Raw genomic sequence first — 20627 nt, forward strand, 5'->3', positions numbered from 1 at the left:
CAATATCGGAAGATCTAAATCTAAAAGAGTCTTGACAATGTAGTTTAGCCATTTCAAAATAAAGAATTGTAGGTCCTTAAATTCTTAAAATACAGCAGCTTGGCAAATATAACCCAATCCACTAAAACATACCTGCACTGTACCCCATGGAACTGAGAAGGCATGCCCCATTGAACCAGAGTCTATCTTTAAAAGAATAATTGCCTCCTTTCAAAGTCTTGTTTTATTCTAGTAAAGCTACCAGGAAGGAAAGGGCTGGGGGAGGTCCAGGGAGAAGAAAGCAAACAACAAAACAGGCAAGATTCTCAAATGTTTTTCTGACAGAATATATTATAAATATATACTTTTAAAAATCTATGACCGAAAAAATTGAATAAAAACTCAATGATATGAAATGGTACTTTGCATATAATAAGTAGTCAATACATATTTGCTGACAGAGCCAGGACAGGCCAAAGAAGAGAGAGGAAGTGTCATAATCTTGGTACAAATAACAAAAAGTAAAAGACTTTTCTGTTTTCCACTGTTAGGTTGCTTCTGAATTTCATAGTTTTGAAACTTCTACACTTGCCAGTAGTCTCTAAAGATTTAGAAACACAAAATTTTTCTAGCTATAAGGAAATCACTGTAAACGCCACACAGGATACATGTGAATGTTGGAAAATGTAGAAATCCTACTGGATTCCATTCCGCATGCTCACTCTTCTTACACTAACTATTCCTTCCATGTGCTTCTGGGCTAGTGTTTGAAGCCTACAGCATCTGCTACATGAAGGCAGGCAGGATACTTTCTAGGCAGCTGAACAGGCACATTGTGTTAATTAGCCGTTCAACCTTCCTACAGATTCAAGCAGCATGTTTCAAAGTTATTCAGTAAGTACCTGTGACTCTCCAGCACTTGAGATGTAATTCTACACGAACTACCACCTTGTACTACAGGTATTTCTGTACCAAGAAGATAACGCGACACCGAGACAACTCATTTATCCACTCTTACATCATTGCCAAGGTCTAATTAACTCAGAGAGATCTCATTTTAGTTTTTAATTTTGAAAAGCACAAGATTGGGTGGTTTAAAACTGAGGTAAATCGCTTACCACTGCATCCAGGAATTCAATGCACCACTTTAGATGACGTTTTGTATCACAGAATTGCCTGAAGAGAAGTCTTCCGATGGGCTGCCTGTCACAAAGACTACTATAATCCTTTTCTGGGTGAAGAAAGGGGATAAGAAATACACATATATAATGGTTACAATTCAGAAAGTACTTTTCTGAATCTTCCTGTTTTCACCTGATACAATGGAAGTCAAAAATAGTACTTGCAGTATTATTTTTTAAACTATTGTTTTGTTTACTAATTTAGACTGGGTTATCATGAATATTTAAAATACGCAGGCAGAGCCAAAGGTGGCTGGAGGACCTGATACAGGTGCAGCCTGACAGGAAATGCCCCTGCTGCCCTCTGACAGGAACTTGCAAGGCAGCAGCGCTAGCTGGGAACGAGCAGTCAGGATCAGAGCCAGGGAGGAGAGGCGCAGGGGGAGAGCGGGTCTGTGCTCCCCCTGCCCCACTCACCCCATGTGCTTGGCACAAATTACATGTATGTGAAATACACCACAGGAATGAACTAAATTAGATTTTCAAAAACTCTTTTTCATTTTGCTACCTTTTTATGCTTTCCCAAGTTACAAATATTATATACACTTAATGATTTTTTAACTGCTTTTTCTCTTTTCAGTGGAATAATATGTTGTATACTTTACCTTACCTTACCCCAAACACTGATACTGTTTTGAGAACAAGCACTAATATTTGGTCAAAGTGTCAAAAGGGATGTTAAACAAAAATTTTATGTTCAAAATAGGTTAATTAAACTTCAGCAAGAAAATCAGTTGCTCCTTTAATAGTGGCTCTGAACTTGAAATGAACATAACTATGTTCAGGTACTCCTAAACTGGCTCTAAAGATGAAGAATAAATGAAATTCATGAAAAGTAAGCAAGCCATAACAAACTCCTCAATTAAAGGATTTATTAATACCAAGGGATTCTAGGAATCTAAACACTCCTGTTTTGAATCGCTGAGTTAGCACATGGCAAAGTAGAGGCAAGGATATAAACATCTGGAGTGCTAGTACACAACTGCTTGTACAGCAAACATCAGCAAGAGTTTTGCAAAAATTCTACCACCCACTTTGTCCGATATTGCTACCACATTTTATTTTAGGGATACTCATAACTACATTTAAAAAAACAAACAACACAAGACAATCAAAAAGTGATTTAAAAAAAAAAAACTTGAGAGTTTTTAATACTTTCCTCCCAAATTCAAAGGTTCAGAAACGTTTCTAGTTTCCGGCTGAGGATAACAGGTGGAGCATACAGGTCTGCCTACCTTCTCTCCCAGATTCCTACTGAAATGACCAAAACTTAAAACAAAAACAAAACCACAACCAAAAGAATAAAGCCCTAACATGGAAAAAGAATACAGGGCACCCTTAGGAGCCAGAAATTTGAGGAATACCTGCAAGAGAGAAAGCGGATGGGGTCAGCTCGTAAAGGAACCAGGAGCTGAAACCCCAGAGATAAGGCGGGCCTCCTAGGGAAGCCCCTCCCACACGGCTAGATCACGGGAGCCCCTCCCAGTCCCGATCGGAATGGCTGTCCAAAAGGCTTCTCCTTCAGATTGAAGCCACGTTACAGAAAGTAAGTATCTGCCAAGAGAGATTCTGGGACCCCGGAGGAGAGGCGGAGCAGAAGGAACGAAGTGGAATGCTCTGTGGCTGCTAGAACGGCGGCCCTGTCTGGAAGGCACCCCAGGGCACACCCACCCACCAGAACGCCATTCAACAAAGAGGACGGCCTGGAGAAGGGAAGCACGCAACCGCAGAGGAAGTAGTGCCGGCACCCGCGTGAAGCACGCAGCCCTTAGCAAAAACTTGAATAAACAACCTCAGGTCTCTAGGTATAGCAAAAAAGCAGCAGGTAAAAACAAAACCCAGAAAGAACAGCAGAAAAACTGAACCAGGAGAAGAGAGATATGCAGGCAACAGAAAACATATCTTTTAAAACGCTAATTAGTATGCTCTGAGGGACTGCTAGAGCCATAAAACATGAAAAAGAAGCAATCATAGAACAAGAGAGTATTTTTAGAAATTAAAAATATGATTAATGAAAATACACTGTGGGATGGGCTGGATAATACTTTGCATGTGCGTAAAAGCATGGATGTTGATCTGGATAATAAGGAAATCTCCTAAAATGAATGGCAAAAAGCAAACAGAAAATACAAGAGAATGTTGCGACACAGAAGACAGATCCAGAAAGTCAAATATCTGTCTAATAGGAATTCAAAGGGGAAGTCCAGATAACATGGAAGAGAGGAAGTACAGATATGCGGCCTTTCCTTTTGAATTTTAATATATATAAAATAAATGTATATAATATGTATATAAATTTACATATAATTTTATAAAACTTATATATAAATTATGAATATGTTTATTTCTATAATATTTATATATTAAAATTTTCCCAGGCCAAAGATTTAAAGGCTCCACTAAGCGCTAAACATGATGAAGTCTGATCCACATCCAGAGACATCCAGTAACATTCCCAATGCTAAGAAGAAACAAGAAAACGTCTGAGAAAGAATAAAAACTTAGCTACAAAATGTAATGAGTCAGAGGGACACTGTATTAACAAAGTTAGAGGCTGGTAAACCAATGTTTTCAAAGTTCAGTGGGCAAGGGGAGTGGAAATCTTTTTCAATTCCATTAACTATCAAATGAGAAGGCAAAACGGGACATTTTCCAAAATTTCAGAACTCAGAAATTTTACCTTCCATTTGGCCTATATGACAAAATAATTACTTGAGGAGCTATAATAATAGAAAAAGAAAGGAATCAAAGAAAGAGGACAAGATGGAAAACAAAAAGGATAAGCAGGGGGTATAATCCAGAAGCAAAGAAAATTGAAAAAGTAAATGACCCCACCAGGATATTTGGAAGGCTTGATCCTTGGCAAAGTCTCAATAGTGCAGAATATTGTCTTCTTTATGGCTCCAACCATACTCACTTGCTTCTAGATTACATGGAATATACAAAATTATAATATTGTACAGTAGTCCCCCCTTATCCTCGAGGGAAACATTCCGAGACCCCCAGTGATGCCTGAAACTGGGGATAATACTGAACCCTACATATACTGTTTTTTTCCTACAGGTACATATCTATAATAAAATTTAATTTATAAATTAGGCACAGTAAGAGATTAACAGTAATAACTAATAATAAAAATAGAACAATTATAACAATATACTGTAATAAATGTTACTGAAGATCTTGGCAACCTCAACGTATGATTTTTTTCCCTTCCTTATTAAGTTGACAACTTTCACCTTTTCACTTACAGAAAGCACTTTACAGCTTTGCTTTGGCACATCAGAATTGCCCGCATCACTACTCTTGTGCCTTGGGGCATTATTAAATAAAATAAGGGTTACTTTAACACAAGCACTGTGATACCACAACAGTCGATCTGATAACTGAGATGCCTACTAAGTGACTAACAGGTAGGTAGCATGTACAGCATGGATCTGCTGGTCAAAGGAATGATTCACATCCAGGAGGGATGGAGCGGGACTGTGTGAGATGTCATCATTGCTACTCAGAATGCTGCGCAGTTTAAAACTTATGAATTGTTTATTTCTGGAATTTCCATTTAATATTTTTGGACTGCAGGTAACTGAAACCCACAGAAAGTGAAATCACGAATAAGGGGGGACTACGTTACTACTTAGAATAATCTTTGGACCAAGATACATAGAAGGAAAGTGATTGGCCCAATGAGCAGTTCAGAGTGGCTGAAAAAGGGGACATGGAGGGAAGCAAATGAAGCTTTAAAAAAAAACCGCTAGGATCAGATTTTCAAAAAGCCTTGATGCCACACTGAGGAGTTTCTCTCTATCCTAGAAGGGACAGAGATAAAAATAACAACTATAGGTAATATTTCTTCGCCTCTTACTGTGTGCCAGGCAGTCTCTTAAGCCCTTTCTGTGCATTACTTCATTTAGTCTTCATGATAATACTTCTAAGTTTGGCATTTGAGGTAAAGCAGAGACCTATTGGGAACTGCTCCCTTCTGAGGGCCATCTGGACCCAAGGCAGAGGAGGCGCAGTGGGGGCAGGAGAGGCTGGGCAGGGGCACCAGCCAGCGGTGACAGCAGTTGAGGCCTGAACACAGCTGCAGAGTATGAAGGAAGAGGCCAGCTCTCTGGTGACAAATGAATTTCAAAAGGCAACTCATTCACATTCTATCCAGTCCCTCCTTAGTGGTGAGGATAAAACTATAGGACACGAGCTCCATTCCCAGGGAACCTATATTCTACTGAGGGGACAGTGAGGAAGGAGGTAGCTAAGTGCAGCTGACGAGATAAACAGGTAGAAGGCAGCGCCATTCATGGAGATGAGAACCCGCGAGCAGAGCCGGTGAGAGGAGCGGGAAGCAGGACATTGTGGGCTAGCGCTTGAACTGTGGGCAGCAAGATTGGTATTGTGCCGGCAGCACTGCGGACGTGGATGTCCTTCACTGATGGAGGAACAGAGGAGGGGCTGGGCAGAGGAAGGGGCTGCCCTGCAGACGGCCAGAGTTAACTCGTGGGGTGGGAGGCGCCTTTGGGACATCCAGCGTTTAGGAAGTGCTCAGGAGATCAGGGGAGGATGGCAGCACACGTAAGGAGGAGGCCAGTGCAGTGGGCTAGGAGTGAACGGCCTGGCCAGGAGGTACACATTACACTCTGATCCAGTTATCTGGTAAAGCCAAACATCTGAACTTCATGGGGGGGGGGGGCGGGGAGGGGCAGGGTTTATTCCTGTTTGTTTTGCATTTTATATTTATATCATCCTCAGACACTTAAAAATACTTGCCTATTAGAGATGGATTCTATTCAAGTTTTCCAAATTTATTTCTTGATTACCCTTGATTTCATCCAGAACTCTAACTGCTAGGTCTGAGTCCTTATTTGTAAAGGAAGCTACTTAATAGGTTCTACAAGTCTTTTTTTTTAAAGATTGGCACCTGAGCTAACATCTGTTGCCAATCTTCCTTTTTTTCCTTCTTCTCCTCCCCGAACTCCCCCAGTACATGTTGTATATGCTAGTTGTAGGTCCTTCTGGTTGTGCTATGTGGGACGCCACCTCAGCATGGCTTGCTTGATGAACGGTGCCATGTCCGCACCCAGGATCCAAACCAGCAAAACCCCAGGCCGCTGAAGTGGAGCAAGTGAACTTAACCACTTGGCCATGGGGCCAGTCCCTACAAGTCTTAATTAAGGTATAGCAGGAAGCATGTAAGATTATTTGTATTTTTTAAAGTCTATGTCCTAAGGCTCCGATACTATATAAATTTCTGTCATAACTATAAAATCTTTGAGTAAATGGTCACACAATGCAGGCTACATTTTTTGAAAGATCTTTTTTTCTCTTTTTGAGGAAGATTAGCCCTGAGCTAACATCTGCTGCCAATCCTCCTCTTTTTCCTGAGGAAGACTGGCCCTGAGCTAACATCCATGCCCATCTTCCTCCACTTTATATGTGGGACGCCTGCCACAGCATGGCTTGCCGAGCGGTGCCATGTCCGCACCCGGGATCCGCACCAGCGAACCCGGGCCGCTGAAGCAGAACATGGGAACTTAACCACTGCGTCACTGGGCCGGCCCCTGAAAGATCTTTAAAAACATAAAGACAGAGTAAGAGCCCTTTGGGTTTTTCTGGAAGGAAGCAGGGCAAAATTGCAGAGCAGGAGGAGGTCTGAGACATGCCCAGGTTCTGTGCCGTGAGCCTCATACGCCTCTGGCAGATGAGCACACTGCCCTCCGCCCCACAGGGTTAGGTAAGTGGAGAGCTGAAGGCTCTCAGCACACCATCTAGCAGAGCAAGTCAGCGATCAATGTGGGTTTCAGATTCTGGGGACAGGACAGTCCTGAAGCGTGATTCGGAGATACCAGGAACGTTCAGACTTGATGGCACTTATGTGGGCACCTCACAGGAAAATCTCTAATTTTACCCAGTCCACATGTTTTATATTGGCTCAGGGACAATAGCAAAAATGATGCATGGTTCCAAAAAACCTTAACTCTAAAGCCTTCCACTTATATTTGGGTGGTAGGACCATAGGTGATTATTACTTTATTCGGTAAAGTTCTTTTTCTATTTCATCACACACAATCTCCTTCATCCCCCCAAAAATCTGCCATACAGAAATGCAAGTACTTTAAATCTGTTCTTTCTGCTTTATCTGGCTCACAATTCTATTAATGATTTCACTTTTCCATGCATTAGATTTCACATGCTACTAAAATTGAATACCATACACCACAGAAATGTGTCACAAAATATGACATCTCAAAACCAGTGGACAGCCTCTTCTGTCTCCCCACTGGAGGCCTCAGTCCTGAAGGAACCAAAAGATCCAGTCTCTTTTCTTTCAATGTCAGAGCCTTCTCTGTGAACCATTTACTGTTGCAGCCGCGAGTGAGCGCCATGCCCCACAGGGAGGACAGGCTCACAGGGAGGGGAGGAGGCCACGGCAGGGCACAGGGCGAACCAGAGCTGAAGCCTTCTGGGTCCCAGCACTCAGTGCACAGAGGCAGAGGCCGCTCCTCAGAAGTGCTTTCCTGACCAGCAGTGTTGGGAAGGGAACCAGCTAAGTGAGAGGCTGGTTTTTTTCAGTGTGCCAAATTCTGAGACAAGGATGAGCCACTTATCAGACGCTCTCTCTTACAGTCACGTGCCATACAACAATGTTTTGGTTAATGACGACCGTATAAGGTTAGTACCATATGGCCTCAGTGTGTAGTAGGTTATACCATCTGGGTTTATTTATGGACACTATGATGTTTACACAACAATGAAATCACTTACTGACACATTTCTCAGAACATACCCCTGTTAAATGACGCATGGCTGTGTTTTCAAAGTAATCCTCCTACAAAGAACACTAACTCAAAGTTTTATAGCTCGCTAATTCTCTATCATCCACAAATTCAGAACAATCAAAGGATGAAAATTTTAAAACCCAAAATATGCTTACTATCACACTAAACCCAATGTATATGTAAACTACTAAAGAAAATAAATGAAGAGCTGCATACACAGTAGAGGGCCTCTGAGTGGAAACATTGTTTTATTCAGTGAGAAAGTTCTGCCTGAACATCTTTACTGAAATGACTCTTGCTAAGGTCATCAATTCATTCATTCACTCATTCACTCACTCACTTAACAAAACTGTGACAAGTACTGTTCTAGGGATGGAAATAAACAAAGACCTTGAACTTGTGGCCAAATCCAGTGGCTGCTCGACCTCCATGACATTGCTGGCCATGCCCACCTGCTTGGAAGTGCCTAGTCCCCAATTCTCTTGACCCTTCCACTCTCCAGACTCAACAGAGACCTGTCAGGCTGCTCCTTCTTGCTCCACTTCACTGAGTCATGACAGGATGTGGGGTCCTCCAACGGCCAAGGGCCCTTCCCCTCTTCCCTCTTTCCGTCCCTTCGGAGAACTTATCCACTTCCAGTCTTGTGATTTGTAAATGCCATCTATACACAGATATCCCCCAGATTCCTATCTACAGCCCAGACTTCTCTGAGCTCTAAATATGAATGTCCAACTTCCATCCAAACAGGTTCTTCCTGCTCTAAGCCCTACCTCAGTGATGGGACAAGATCTGGAAGTCATGCTTAACACATGCCCCCTTCCTCACCCCCACACGTAAATCAATTGAGTTCTACTTCCTCAACTTCTCCCATAGTTATTCAATTCCATCACCACTATCCCAAACCAAGCTACAATCATCTCTTGCCTGGACAATGGCAACAATCTCCTATATGGCCTTCCCGTCCCCACTCTTGACCCTCTCAATCTCATCCTTCACACTGAAGCCTGAGAGACTCTTCAAAACATAACCTGATTACATTATTCCTCTGCTAAAAATCTGACCATGTCAACTTTCACAACTCTACTAAGACAAAAACCTTTACCAGGCCTACAAACTCCTGCCTCTCTCCTTTCATCTCATCTACTCTCTTCCTTCGTCTTTGCTCCAGGAGGACTGGCCTTTCTTAAGCCCCTGGAAACTGCCATGCTCCGTCCCACTTTGCGGCCCTTGTGCTTACCCAGCAGTCTGTACCTTTTTCTCCAAAGCTCTTACTACAGTTTGTAATTATGTTTATTTCTGTGATTATTTATTTTGTAACTATCTCTGCCAGGAAAATACAAGCTCGGTGAGGCAGACATCACGTTTCTTTCTCAACCACTGTAGTTCTAGCACCATACCCAGTCTTGACACATGAACATGAATAAATGGTGACACTTAAAAGTTAATTAATGGTGTTATACACCTTAAACTTACACAATGTTATATCTCAAAATAAATTAATAAAGAGCATGAACTGGGAAAAAAGTTAACTAACAGGACAGTTGATATAATTTACTTCATTCTATGTGCTAAAGAACTACCCCAAAGAATTAGAAGTATACAGAGATAATTTATATGCAAATGTAATAAAAATATAATTCTATGATCCTATGAATATATTTGATAGCATAAGTAGTCCCAAAGAAAAGTTTAAAATATCTTAATTATAATGCAAATGTCAAATGATGGAATCAACCTCCATACTAATCACTCGGTGCTATATTCAGAAAACATTAGTATTTACACTGTGGATCACATATCAATTGGTCCAAAGAAGCATGGCCAGTAAGCACATAAAAAGATGCTCAACATCATTAGTCATTGGGAAATACAAATCAAAACACAATGAGATACCACATCACACTCACTAGGATAGTTATAATTTTAAAAAGAAAAGAAAAAGTGTTGGCAAGAATGTGAAAAAACTGGAATCCTCATACATTGCTGGTGAGAATGTAAAATGGTGTAGCCACTTTGGGAAACAGTCTGGCAGTTCCCAAAAAAGTTAAATAAAGAATTACCATATTATCCAGCAATTCCAATTCTGGGTATGTACAAAAAAGAAAGTTGAAAGCAGGGACTCAAACAAGTATTTGTACACCAATGTTCCTAACAACATTATTCACAGTAGCCAAAAGATGGAAACAACCCAAATGTCCATCAACAGATGAAAAGAAAAACAAATGTAGTATATACATATAATATCCAAATTAATGCCACTGAACTCTGCACTTAAAAATGGTAATTTTTGTTATATATATTTTACCACAATAAAAAAAACTTATACATGAATGTTCATAGCAGCATTATTCATAAAGTGTGATATATCCGTACAATGGAATATTTTTTCCAACAAAAAGGAATTAAGTACTGATTCATGCTACAGCATGGATGAACCTTGAAAACTGTATTAAGTGAAAGAAGCCAGTCACAGAAGACCACATAGTGTATGACTCCCACTTATATGAAATGTCCAGAACAGGCAAATCCATAGAGACAGAAAGTAGATTCATGGTTGCCTATGGCTGGAGGTAGGGGGAGGGAATGGGGATGACTGCCAGAGGATATGGGGTTTCTTTTTGGAGTGATGAAAATGTAAAATTGATTGTGGTGATCGCTGCACAACTCTGTGAAAATAAGTTAAATTGAATTGTACACTTTAAATAGGTGAATTGTATGGCATGTTAATTATATCTCAATAAAGCTGCTATTTTAAAAACATAATGCAGTTTAAACAACTGGATAGGTCTTCGGGGGGAAAACTACCTCCCACTTTATACTATCTGAAATTAACTTTGATATTTAAAATATTTAAACTTTCTTAAAAAGGATCTATGATGGTACTAAAGAAAAGATGGGGGAGGGGGCAGCCCTGTGGCGTAGTGGTTAAGTTCGGCACACTCGCCCTGTGCTAACAACTGTTGCCAATCTTCCTATTTTTTTGCTTGAGGAAGATTAGCCCTGAGCTAACATCTGTGCCAATCTTCCCCTATTTTGTATGTGGGTCGCCACCACAGCATGGTTGGAAGGGGTGTAGGTCCACAGCCAGGATGCAAACCCACAAACCCAGGACATGGAAGAGGAGCAAGCTGAACTTAACCACTACACCACGCGGCTGGCTCCTAAAAAATGTTTTTAATGAAAAAGTCAATAGCTGTATACACTTTAACTGCAGATTAGAAAACCTACAGGGTTTTTTCCCTGGGAAGAATCATGAAGACATAAGGAGAATCTATTATACAATTTTTGAAACAAATAAGGAAGTCGAGAAAGAGTAATAATAATCCAACAGGTGGTACAATGCCAGATATGACCTCCAGACACAAGCAGGCACTGTGTACTCACCAATGGAATGTTTAAGCTCGCTGCACTGGCTGACAGGGGGCAGCTTCAGCATCTCCCTCCATTTTTTACTACGACCACTTTTTTTGCCATATCCTCCTAAATTTGAAAAAAGAAGGCATTTTTTTAATGGTCAGAAATATCCAATTATAACAACTACTTCCACTAATGTATTCTGTTTGAGTAGTTTGGGTACCTATGACAAATGAAAATACAAGCTTATAACAATTTGTCTTATCTGGAAGGCAGCTGGATGAAGATAAAAATCTGTCACTGGCTCTGTCATTGAGAAACCATGTGACCTTGACTTTCTGGAAGTAGTTCTCCTGAGCTTCAGTTTCCAAATCGGTAAACAAGACCTAATACCACCTGTCAAACAGGGCTGCTCATAAACATTTGTTCAATAAGTATTTATTGAGCACCTGTTATGCACCAAACACCTTCAAAGTGCAGGAAACACAATGGTAAAAAAGACAAAGTCCCTCTCCTCCATCTAGTGAGGGGGAGAGATAAGAAATCTGTTAGTAATAAGTGACAGGAAAGAAATTAGCCAATTGTAGCAATAAATAGTATGAACCAAAATCCAGCAAGACAATGGTGGAGGGTGCTATTTGGGCCAAGGTGGGATCAGAGAAGGCCTCTCTGCAGGGTCTTGCTTAGGCAAAGACCTGAAGGACACGAGGGAGCCAGCACAGGACAAAACAGTGGAAAAAACTATTAGATAATATTTTAGAAAGATCTTTTTAAAGAAGTGCCTTTTAAAAAAAAGTTAAATCAGAGGAATTAGAATCTTCAGTTTTAAGCATTCCAAGGAGCTCAAATTTTACTGGATTTTATCCAAGAAAAAACGTCACAGTTTTGGCTGGTGATTAACACTCTAGGACTATTGGGAAGAACAGGGAAATCAGGAGGAAAGTCATGTTTCACTGGGAAATAATGAGCTCTGTCTTAAATATGGTGAGCTTGGAAAACTGTGGGAGGAAGAAATCTGGAAGATGGACAGACTGTCATGAGCTCAGAAGAGACGGCTTGGCTAGAGATATGGATTTGACAGTAGTCTGCCAAATAGATAATGATCAAAGATGCAATGGCTTCTTCCTTGGCCTTGTTTTCGCTCCTCTACTCCCCCCATTTCAACTGAGATTCTGAGCTCTAGACTTACATCCCACTGTCCAGATGTCCCAGAGCACCTCAAGCTCAACATGTTCAATTAGACTCATGATCTTCCCCCTCAAGTCTGGTCCTCTCTACATACTAGGAATCCTGCCAACAAACTACCATCTACTAGGCAAATGAAGCAGGAAACTGGGGCATTGTCTAATTCTATCTCCTAGGTGCTTCATTCATTTATTCAGAAGGCATTTGCTCCTGAAGTCCTGTGTGTTGGGCACTGTCCAGGAACCAGGCATACAGTGGAGGGTCAAGGTGGCTAGACCTGCCTTCAAAGGCATTCCCATCCCTCCTCTCCTTGCCTGCTCTACTGTTCTCTTTCACTCCAGGGTCATCACACTCCTCAATCTCTCTTCTAATTGGCCTTCTTACCTCTGGTCTTCCCTCCCAGACCCTTCTCCACACCACCTCCCAGGGTCACCTTCCTAAAATGCAAATATAAGCTCATTTCTCCACTCCTTACAGCCCTAGAAGGTCTCCTGGAGACTAAGGATGAAGTGAGAATGAAGTGCAGCCCTGCCTAACATCATCCCACAGGTACACCATGCTCAAGTCACACTATTTACAAAAGTCCAAGAGAAGGAAGAGGAGGTTCCAGGAATCACGAGTGCCTGGACTGTTGCTCTGACATTATTAATCTAGGCAGATCTCAACTCAGCTCAAGCCAAACCACTTCCACGAAGCCTGCCCTGCCTAGGGAGAGGCAGGCACTCTTTCCTCTTCATGCCCTTTGCATCTTGAAATCATCTTCATTAAATCTCAATGAGGCCAGGTCCAAGGCTCATGGTCCTATTCCCAGTGTATCTCCAGCACACAAACAAATGATTGAGGGGATGGATAAATGGACCTCCAGGTGCCCAGTGCACCAAGAGCAGTATATTGCACACAGAAGACACTACAGAAATGTTCGCTAACTTTGAGTAGACCTGAAAAAACTGGAGATGCTGACTACAGGGAAGGGGTCAGGGACACAGATGAAATTTTCAAGGGCTAAGAGGAGGAAAAGAAGTAAGTTAAGATTTATTGAGTATGTAGTATATGCCAGGCACCATCCTAGTTGCTCCACAGGTGTTGACTCATTTAACATCACCAGCTGATGATGTACATACTACCACTGCTCCCTTTCCACAGATAAGGGACTGAAGCAAACAGGTTTAAACAACAGTTCAACACACAACTAGTGAGAGTAGAACCAAGATAGAAACTCAAGTCTTCCTAACTCCAGGAAATCTGCTTAACCATTACTGTTGTTAAGAAGGAATAAGGTGTGGGGAGTAACATCAGCATAGTGATGGCAGAGTGAGCTCTATTGGTGATCTCTCCCTTCCACGATAAAACAAAAAGGCATCCATACTCCAACAGAGGACATCCATGCAACACAAAAACAAATCTGAGAAACCCATGCAGCAATATGTCAGAGGGTGGAGAGGCTGGAGCTGCATGTGAAGGAGGTGGAACGGGTTAAGAGAAACTTCACCCCCTCTCCAAAAGACTGCGACCCAGGACTGTTCGTGGCCTTTGAAGGAAAGGGAGGAGGGAGGGAGCACCCATTAGCAGGAATATCAAAGATCCCCAAGGTCCCTTGCAGCCTAGGAGAAAGCCCGCTACTGAGGTGAAAGCTATCACAGGGGTGACTTCATCAAGCCAACACACCAGGAGAGAAGATAACGAGGGCAGAGCCACTAAGCATGCAAGAGCACACAGAAGAAAGCGCCCCTACCCCCACCTGACCAGCACCGGCTCCAGAGCCTGAGATCCCAGGGGAACACTGAGGGCTCAGAATATCCAGCTCTTCACCCATCCCTAGTGGCAATAGGTAATTAACAGCAATTAATAATACCAGGATGTGGGAAAACAGAGCCACACCCCCAGCACTATCAAAAATTACATTTGATCTCCAGACCAGAGAGAAAATGACAAGTACCCAGAAATCAGTCCTGAGGACACAGAAATATGTAATCTAAATGACAGAGAATTCAAAATAGCTATCATCAAAAAACTCAACTAGTTAAAAGACAATGTAGAGAAACAATTCAATGAGTTCAGGAACTACTTCACAAAAGAAATTGAAACGATAAAGAAGAATCAACCAGAAATGTTGGAAATGAAGGACACAATGGATGAGATAAAACAAAATATAGATTCCCTGAACACTTGAGCGGACATCACAGAGGAGTGAATCAGCATAATTGAGGACAGACATGTTGAAATGCTGCAGATAGAGGAGGAGAGAGAAGTAAGACTAAAAAGAAATGAAGAAAGTCTCCAACAAATATTTGACTCAATTAGGAAATGCAACATAAGAATTATAAGTATTCAAGAGGGAGAAGAGAAGGAGAATGGAGCAGAAAGCTGGTTCAAAGAAATAATAGCAGAGAACTTCCAAAACCTAGGGGAGGAGATGGAAATCCATGTGGAAGAAGCTATCAGATCTCCTAAATATGTCAGTGTAAAAAGACCTACTGCAAGGCATACAGTAGTGAAACTGGCAAAAGCAAATGACAAAGAAAAAATACTAAGGGCAGCAAGGTGGAAGAAAATAACCTACAAAGGAACCCCTATCAGGCTTTCAGCGGATTTCTCTGCAGAAACCTTACAGGCTAGGAGAGACTGGAATGACATACTCAAATCTTTGAAGGACAAAAACTGTCAGCCAAGAATACTCTATCCAGTGAAAATATTCTTCGGATATGATAGAGAAATGAAAACTCTCCCAGAAAAACAAAAACTTCCCTGGTAGCCACAAGACACTTCCTACAAGAAATCCTCAAGAAGGCCCTCATATCTGGGAAAAAAAAGGGAGAAAAGGGTGACAAAGCATGGATTAAGGAGATAATTAGGTAGACAAAATCAGAAAATTGTAACTATACATCAGAACAGGTTAGCAAATACTCAGGTATAACATAAAAGAAAAAGAGAAGGAAAGCACCAAAAACAAAGATAATCTTGTTATTTTAACCACAAACTCACAACACAAGATGGAATAAGATATGAGAAAAACAACATAGGAGGAGAATTGGAAAAGGACTGAATTGGTTTAGTCTAAGGAAATAAGAGGCCATCAGAAAATGGACTATCTTATCTACGAGATTTTGAATACAAACCTCATGGTAACCACTAAACAAAAAAGCAGAACAGAGACACAAATAATAAATAAGGAGAAAACAAAGAAACACAACATAAAAAACTACATAACTCAATTGGTAGACCAAAATAGACAGGATGAGAAACAGGAAATGCAGGAGAACTGGAAAATGAGTGATAAAATGGCAGCATTAAGCACTCATATATTGATAATCACCCTAAACGTAAATTGATTGAATTCTCCAATAAAAAGACACAGAGTGGTGAGCTGGATTAAAGAACAAGATCCAACAATTTGTTGCCTCCAGGAAGCACATGTCAGCTCCAACGACCAACACAGGCTCAGAGTGAAGAGATGGAAGATGATACTCCAAACTAATGGCAAACAAAAGAAAGCAGGAGTCACAATAGTCATATCAGACAAAGTAGACTTTAAGATAAGACATGTAAAGAGAGACAAAGAGGGGCAGTATATAATGCTCAAAGAGACACCCCACCAAGAAGACATAACACTTAGAAACATCTATGCACCCAACACAGGAGCACCAAAGTACATGAAGCAACCATTAACAAACCTAAAAGGAGATATTAAAAATAACACAATAATGGTAGGGGGCCTCAACACTCCACTCACATCAATAGCTAGATCATCCAGACAGAAAATCAACAAGGAAACAGTGGAATTAAATGAAAAGCTAGAACAGTTGGACTTAATAGACATATATAGAACGCTCCACCCAAAACAGCAGAATATACATTCTTCTCAAGTGAGCATGAACCATTCTCTAAGATAGACCATATGCTGGGAAACAAGGCAAGCCTCAATAAATTTAAGAAGATTGAAATAATAACAAGGATGTTTTCCAATCACAATGCTATGAAGCGAGAACCTAATTACAAGAAAAAAGCTGAGAAAGGGACAAAGATGTGGAGACTAAACAACGTGCTATTGAACAACCAATGGATCATTGAACAAATTAAAAGAGAAATAAAAAGAATCTGGAGACAAATCAAAATGAAAATGTACCATACCAACTCATACGGGATGCAGCAAAAGCAGTACTAAGACAGAAATTCATCACAATACAGGCTCACCTTAACAAACAAGAAAAATCCCAAATAAGCAATCTCAAACTACACCTAAGTGAATAAGAAAAAGAAGACCAAACAAAGCCCAAAGTCAGCAGAAGGAGAGAAATAATACAAATCAGAGCAGAAATAAGTACCATTGAAACAAAAAAGGCAGTAGAAAGAATCAATGAAACAAGGAGCTGGTTCTTCGAGAAGATAAACAAAATTGACAAACCCCTAGCCAGACTTACAAAGAAAAAAAGAGAGAAAGTTCAGATAAGTAAAATTAGAAATGAAAGAGGAGAAATAACAATGGGTCCCACAGAAATACAATGGATTATAAGAGAATACTAGGAAAAGCTATATGCCAACAAAATGGACAATCTAGAAGAAACGGATAAATTCTTAGACACTTACAACCTCCCAAAGCTGAATCAAGAAGAAATAGAGAATCTGAATAGACCAATCACAAGTAAAGAGATTGAAACAGTAATCAAAAGCATCCCCAAAAATAAAAGCCCAGGACCAGACAGCTTCCCTGGAGAATTCTACCAAACATTCAGAGAGGATCTAATACCTATCCTTCTCAAGCTATTCCAAAAAATCAAGGAAGATGGAACGTTTCCTAACACATTCTATGAGGCCAACATCACTCTGATACCAAAGCCTGACAAGGACAACACAAAAAACGAGAACTACAGGCCAATGTTGCTGATGAACGTAGACGCAAAAATCCTCAACAAAATATTGGCAAACCAAATACAGCAATATATCAAAAAGATCATACATCATGACCAAGTGGGATTTATACCAGGGACACAGGGATGGTTCAACATCCACAAATCAATCAATGTGATACACCACATTAACAAAATGAGGAATAAAAACCACATGATCATCTCAGTAGATGCTGAGAAAGCACTTGACAAGATCCAACAGCCATTTACCATAAAAATTCTTAACAAAATGGGACAGAGGAAAGTATCTCAACATAACAAAGGCCATATATGACAAACCCACAGCCAACACTGTACTCAATGGGGAAACATTGAACACCCTCCCTCTGAGAAGAGGAACAAGACAAGGATGCCCACTATCACCAGTCTTATTCAACATAGTACTGGAGGTTTTGGCCAGAGAAATTAGGCTTGAGAAAGAAATAAAAGGAATCCAAAGAGGGACTGAAGAAGTGAACCTCTCGCTGTTTGCAGATGACATGATCTCATACATAGAAAACCCTAAAGAATCCATCGGAAAACTACTAGAATAATTAACAACTACAGTAAAGTTGCAGGGTACAAAATCAACTTACAAAAATCAGTTGCATTTCTATATTCTAATAACAAACTTACAGAGAGAGAACTCAAGAATAGAATTCCATTTACAATTACAACAAAAAGAATAAAATATCTAGGAATAAATTTAACCAAGGGGGAGAAGATAAATAAAATTAGAAATGAAAGAGGAGAATCTCATACAAATAGTTTCATGCTTATACAATGAAAACTATGTCATTATTGAAAGAAATAGATGATGGCATAAAGAGATGGAAAGAGATTTCATGCACATCGATTGGAAGAATAAACATAATTAAAATGTCCATACTACCCCAAGCAATCTTCAGACTCAATGCAATCCTAATCAGAATCCCAACGGCATTCTTCATGGAAATGGAACAAAGAATCCTAAAATTCATATGGGGCAACGAAAGACCCCACATTGCTAAAACAATCCTGAGAAAAAAGAACAAAGCTGGAGGCATCACACTCCCTGACTTCAAAGTGTATTACAAAGCCATAGTGATCAAAACAGCATGGTACTTGTACAAAAACAGGCACACAGATCAATGGAACAGAATTGAAAGCCCAGAAATAAAACCACACATCTATGGACAGCTAATCTTCGACAAAGGTGCCAAGAACATTCAATGGAGAAAAGATAGTCTCCTCTAAATGGTGTTGGGAAATCTGGACAATCACTTGCAAAAGAGTGAAAGTAGACCATTATCTCATGCCATACACAAAAATAAACTCAAAATGGATCAAAGACTTGAAGATAAGTCCTGAAACCATAAAACTCCTGGAAGATAATATAGGTAGTACACTCTTTGACATCAAACTTAAAGGGATCTTTTCAAATACCATGTCTTCTCAGACAAGGGAAGCAAAAGAAAAATATACACAACTGGGACTTCATCAGCCTAAAGAGCTTCCACAAGGCAAAAGAAACTAGGATCAAAACAAAAAGACAACCCACCAATTGAGGGAAAATACTTCCAAATCATATATCTGACAAAGGGTTAATCTCCACAATATATAAGGAACTCATACAACTCAACAACAAAAAATCAAACAGCCTGGTCAAAAAGTGGGGAGAGGATATGAATATACATTTTTCCAAAGAAGATATACAGATGGCCAATAAACACTGGAAAAGATGTTCAACATGACTGATGATCAGGGAAATGCAAATCAAAAATACACTAAGATACCACCTTATGCCTGTTAAAATGATTATAATCACTAAGACTAAAAATAACAAATGTTGGAGAGGGTGTGGAGAAAAGGAAACCCTCATACATTGCTGATGGATATGCAAACTGGTGCAGCCACTATGGAAAACAGTATGGAGATTCCTCAAAAAACTAAAAATAGAAATACCACATGACCCAGGTATCCCACTATTGGGTATCTACCCAAACAACTTGAAATCAACAATCCAAAGTAACATATGCACCCCTATGTTCACCGCAGCACTATTCACAATAGCCAAGACATGGAAGCAATCCAAGTGCCTGGATAAAGAAAGTGTAGTATATATGTATATATATATATATATATATATATATATATATATATACACAATGGAATACTACTCAGCCATAAAAAAAACAAAACTATCCCATTTGTAACAACAGGGATGGACCTGGAGGGAATTATGCTAAGGGAAATAAGCCAGACTGAGAAAGACAAACACCAGATGATTTCACTCTTATGTGGAAGATAAACAAACACATGGACAAAAAAAACAGTTTAGTAGTTACCAGGGGAAGGGGAGTCGGGGGGTGGGCACAGGGGGTGAAGGGTAACACTTATGTGGTGACAGACAAGAAATAATGTACAACTGAAATTTCACAATGATATAAACTATTATGAACTCAATTAAGAAAAAAAAGAAGCAATAAGGTAACCAAAGCATTTTTAAAAAGTAAGAAAATATTTAAAACAAATATTTTCCATAAACACATTTAGAAATTAAAGAATGTTGTAAAATGAAAATAATACGAAACTAAAAGTTCCAAAATGTCAGAAATGGTTATGGTAATGGCCAAAATAACAAGTAGCCCTCATTAGCATTTACCAGAAGCCAGTCTATTCTTGCTAAATCCTCCCATCAAGCCTATGAGATGAGCACTGTTGACATGCCCTTGTTATAATCCTAATTTTACAGGCGAGGAAACTAAGATACATGTATGTGAAATAATATGCCCAAAGCATTATCGCCAGTGACCAAAGAAACTGGAATCTGAACCCACGTAATCACGCTGGACAAATGGGGACTCACCTTTGTTGCAAGAGCTCAGTTTTTCCATCAATAATCGGGACCACCAAGATAAATGTATAACGTGAAAAAGAACTGAACTGAGTGACTCTCTGGCTTACAAATTCTGCTGGGTATTAAGGGGCTTGTGACTTGATTTTCTACTATGAATGCCATAATTGTTTTCATAATATATTTTGTGATTATATACATCATCCCTAGTCCCAGACCCACCAGAAGCAACCACAATCATGAATTTAGTGTGTATTATTCCAATCTATTCATAAATATTTGTGTGTGTGTGCATGTAGCCATGAATAATATATTATTTTTTTAATTTTTTGCAGGGGAAGATTCGCCCTAAGTTAACATCTGTTGCCAATCTTCCTCCTTTTTGCTTCCTTTTTCCCCCTTAAAGCCTCAGTACGTAGTTGTGTATAGTTGT

The 20627-nt window shown here is 40.1% G+C and overlaps 1 protein-coding gene across 4 annotated transcripts in view; it reads right to left on the bottom strand.

Annotated features, from left to right (window-relative positions):
* The window catches only part of GRK4 (G protein-coupled receptor kinase 4), a 134320-nt gene that overhangs the window by 76447 nt on the left and 37246 nt on the right, over window positions 1-20627 (bottom strand). For 2 of the 4 annotated variants that reach the window (XM_014832835.3, XM_014832837.3), the window contains exons 2-3: window positions 11321-11416; window positions 1098-1210 (exon numbers count right to left, since the gene is read on the bottom strand). In XM_014832835.3, coding sequence (XP_014688321.3) covers window positions 1098-1210; window positions 11321-11416 — 209 coding nt within the window. Of the gene's footprint in view, window positions 1-1097; window positions 1211-2524; window positions 2544-11320; window positions 11417-20627 lie in introns of those variants that run through there. The other 2 variants (XM_070506362.1, XM_044767940.2) reach the window with 2 other exon arrangements.

Source organism: Equus asinus, chromosome 3 (assembly GCF_041296235.1).
Source record: "Equus asinus isolate D_3611 breed Donkey chromosome 3, EquAss-T2T_v2, whole genome shotgun sequence".
Taxonomy (NCBI): domain Eukaryota; kingdom Metazoa; phylum Chordata; class Mammalia; order Perissodactyla; family Equidae; genus Equus; species Equus asinus.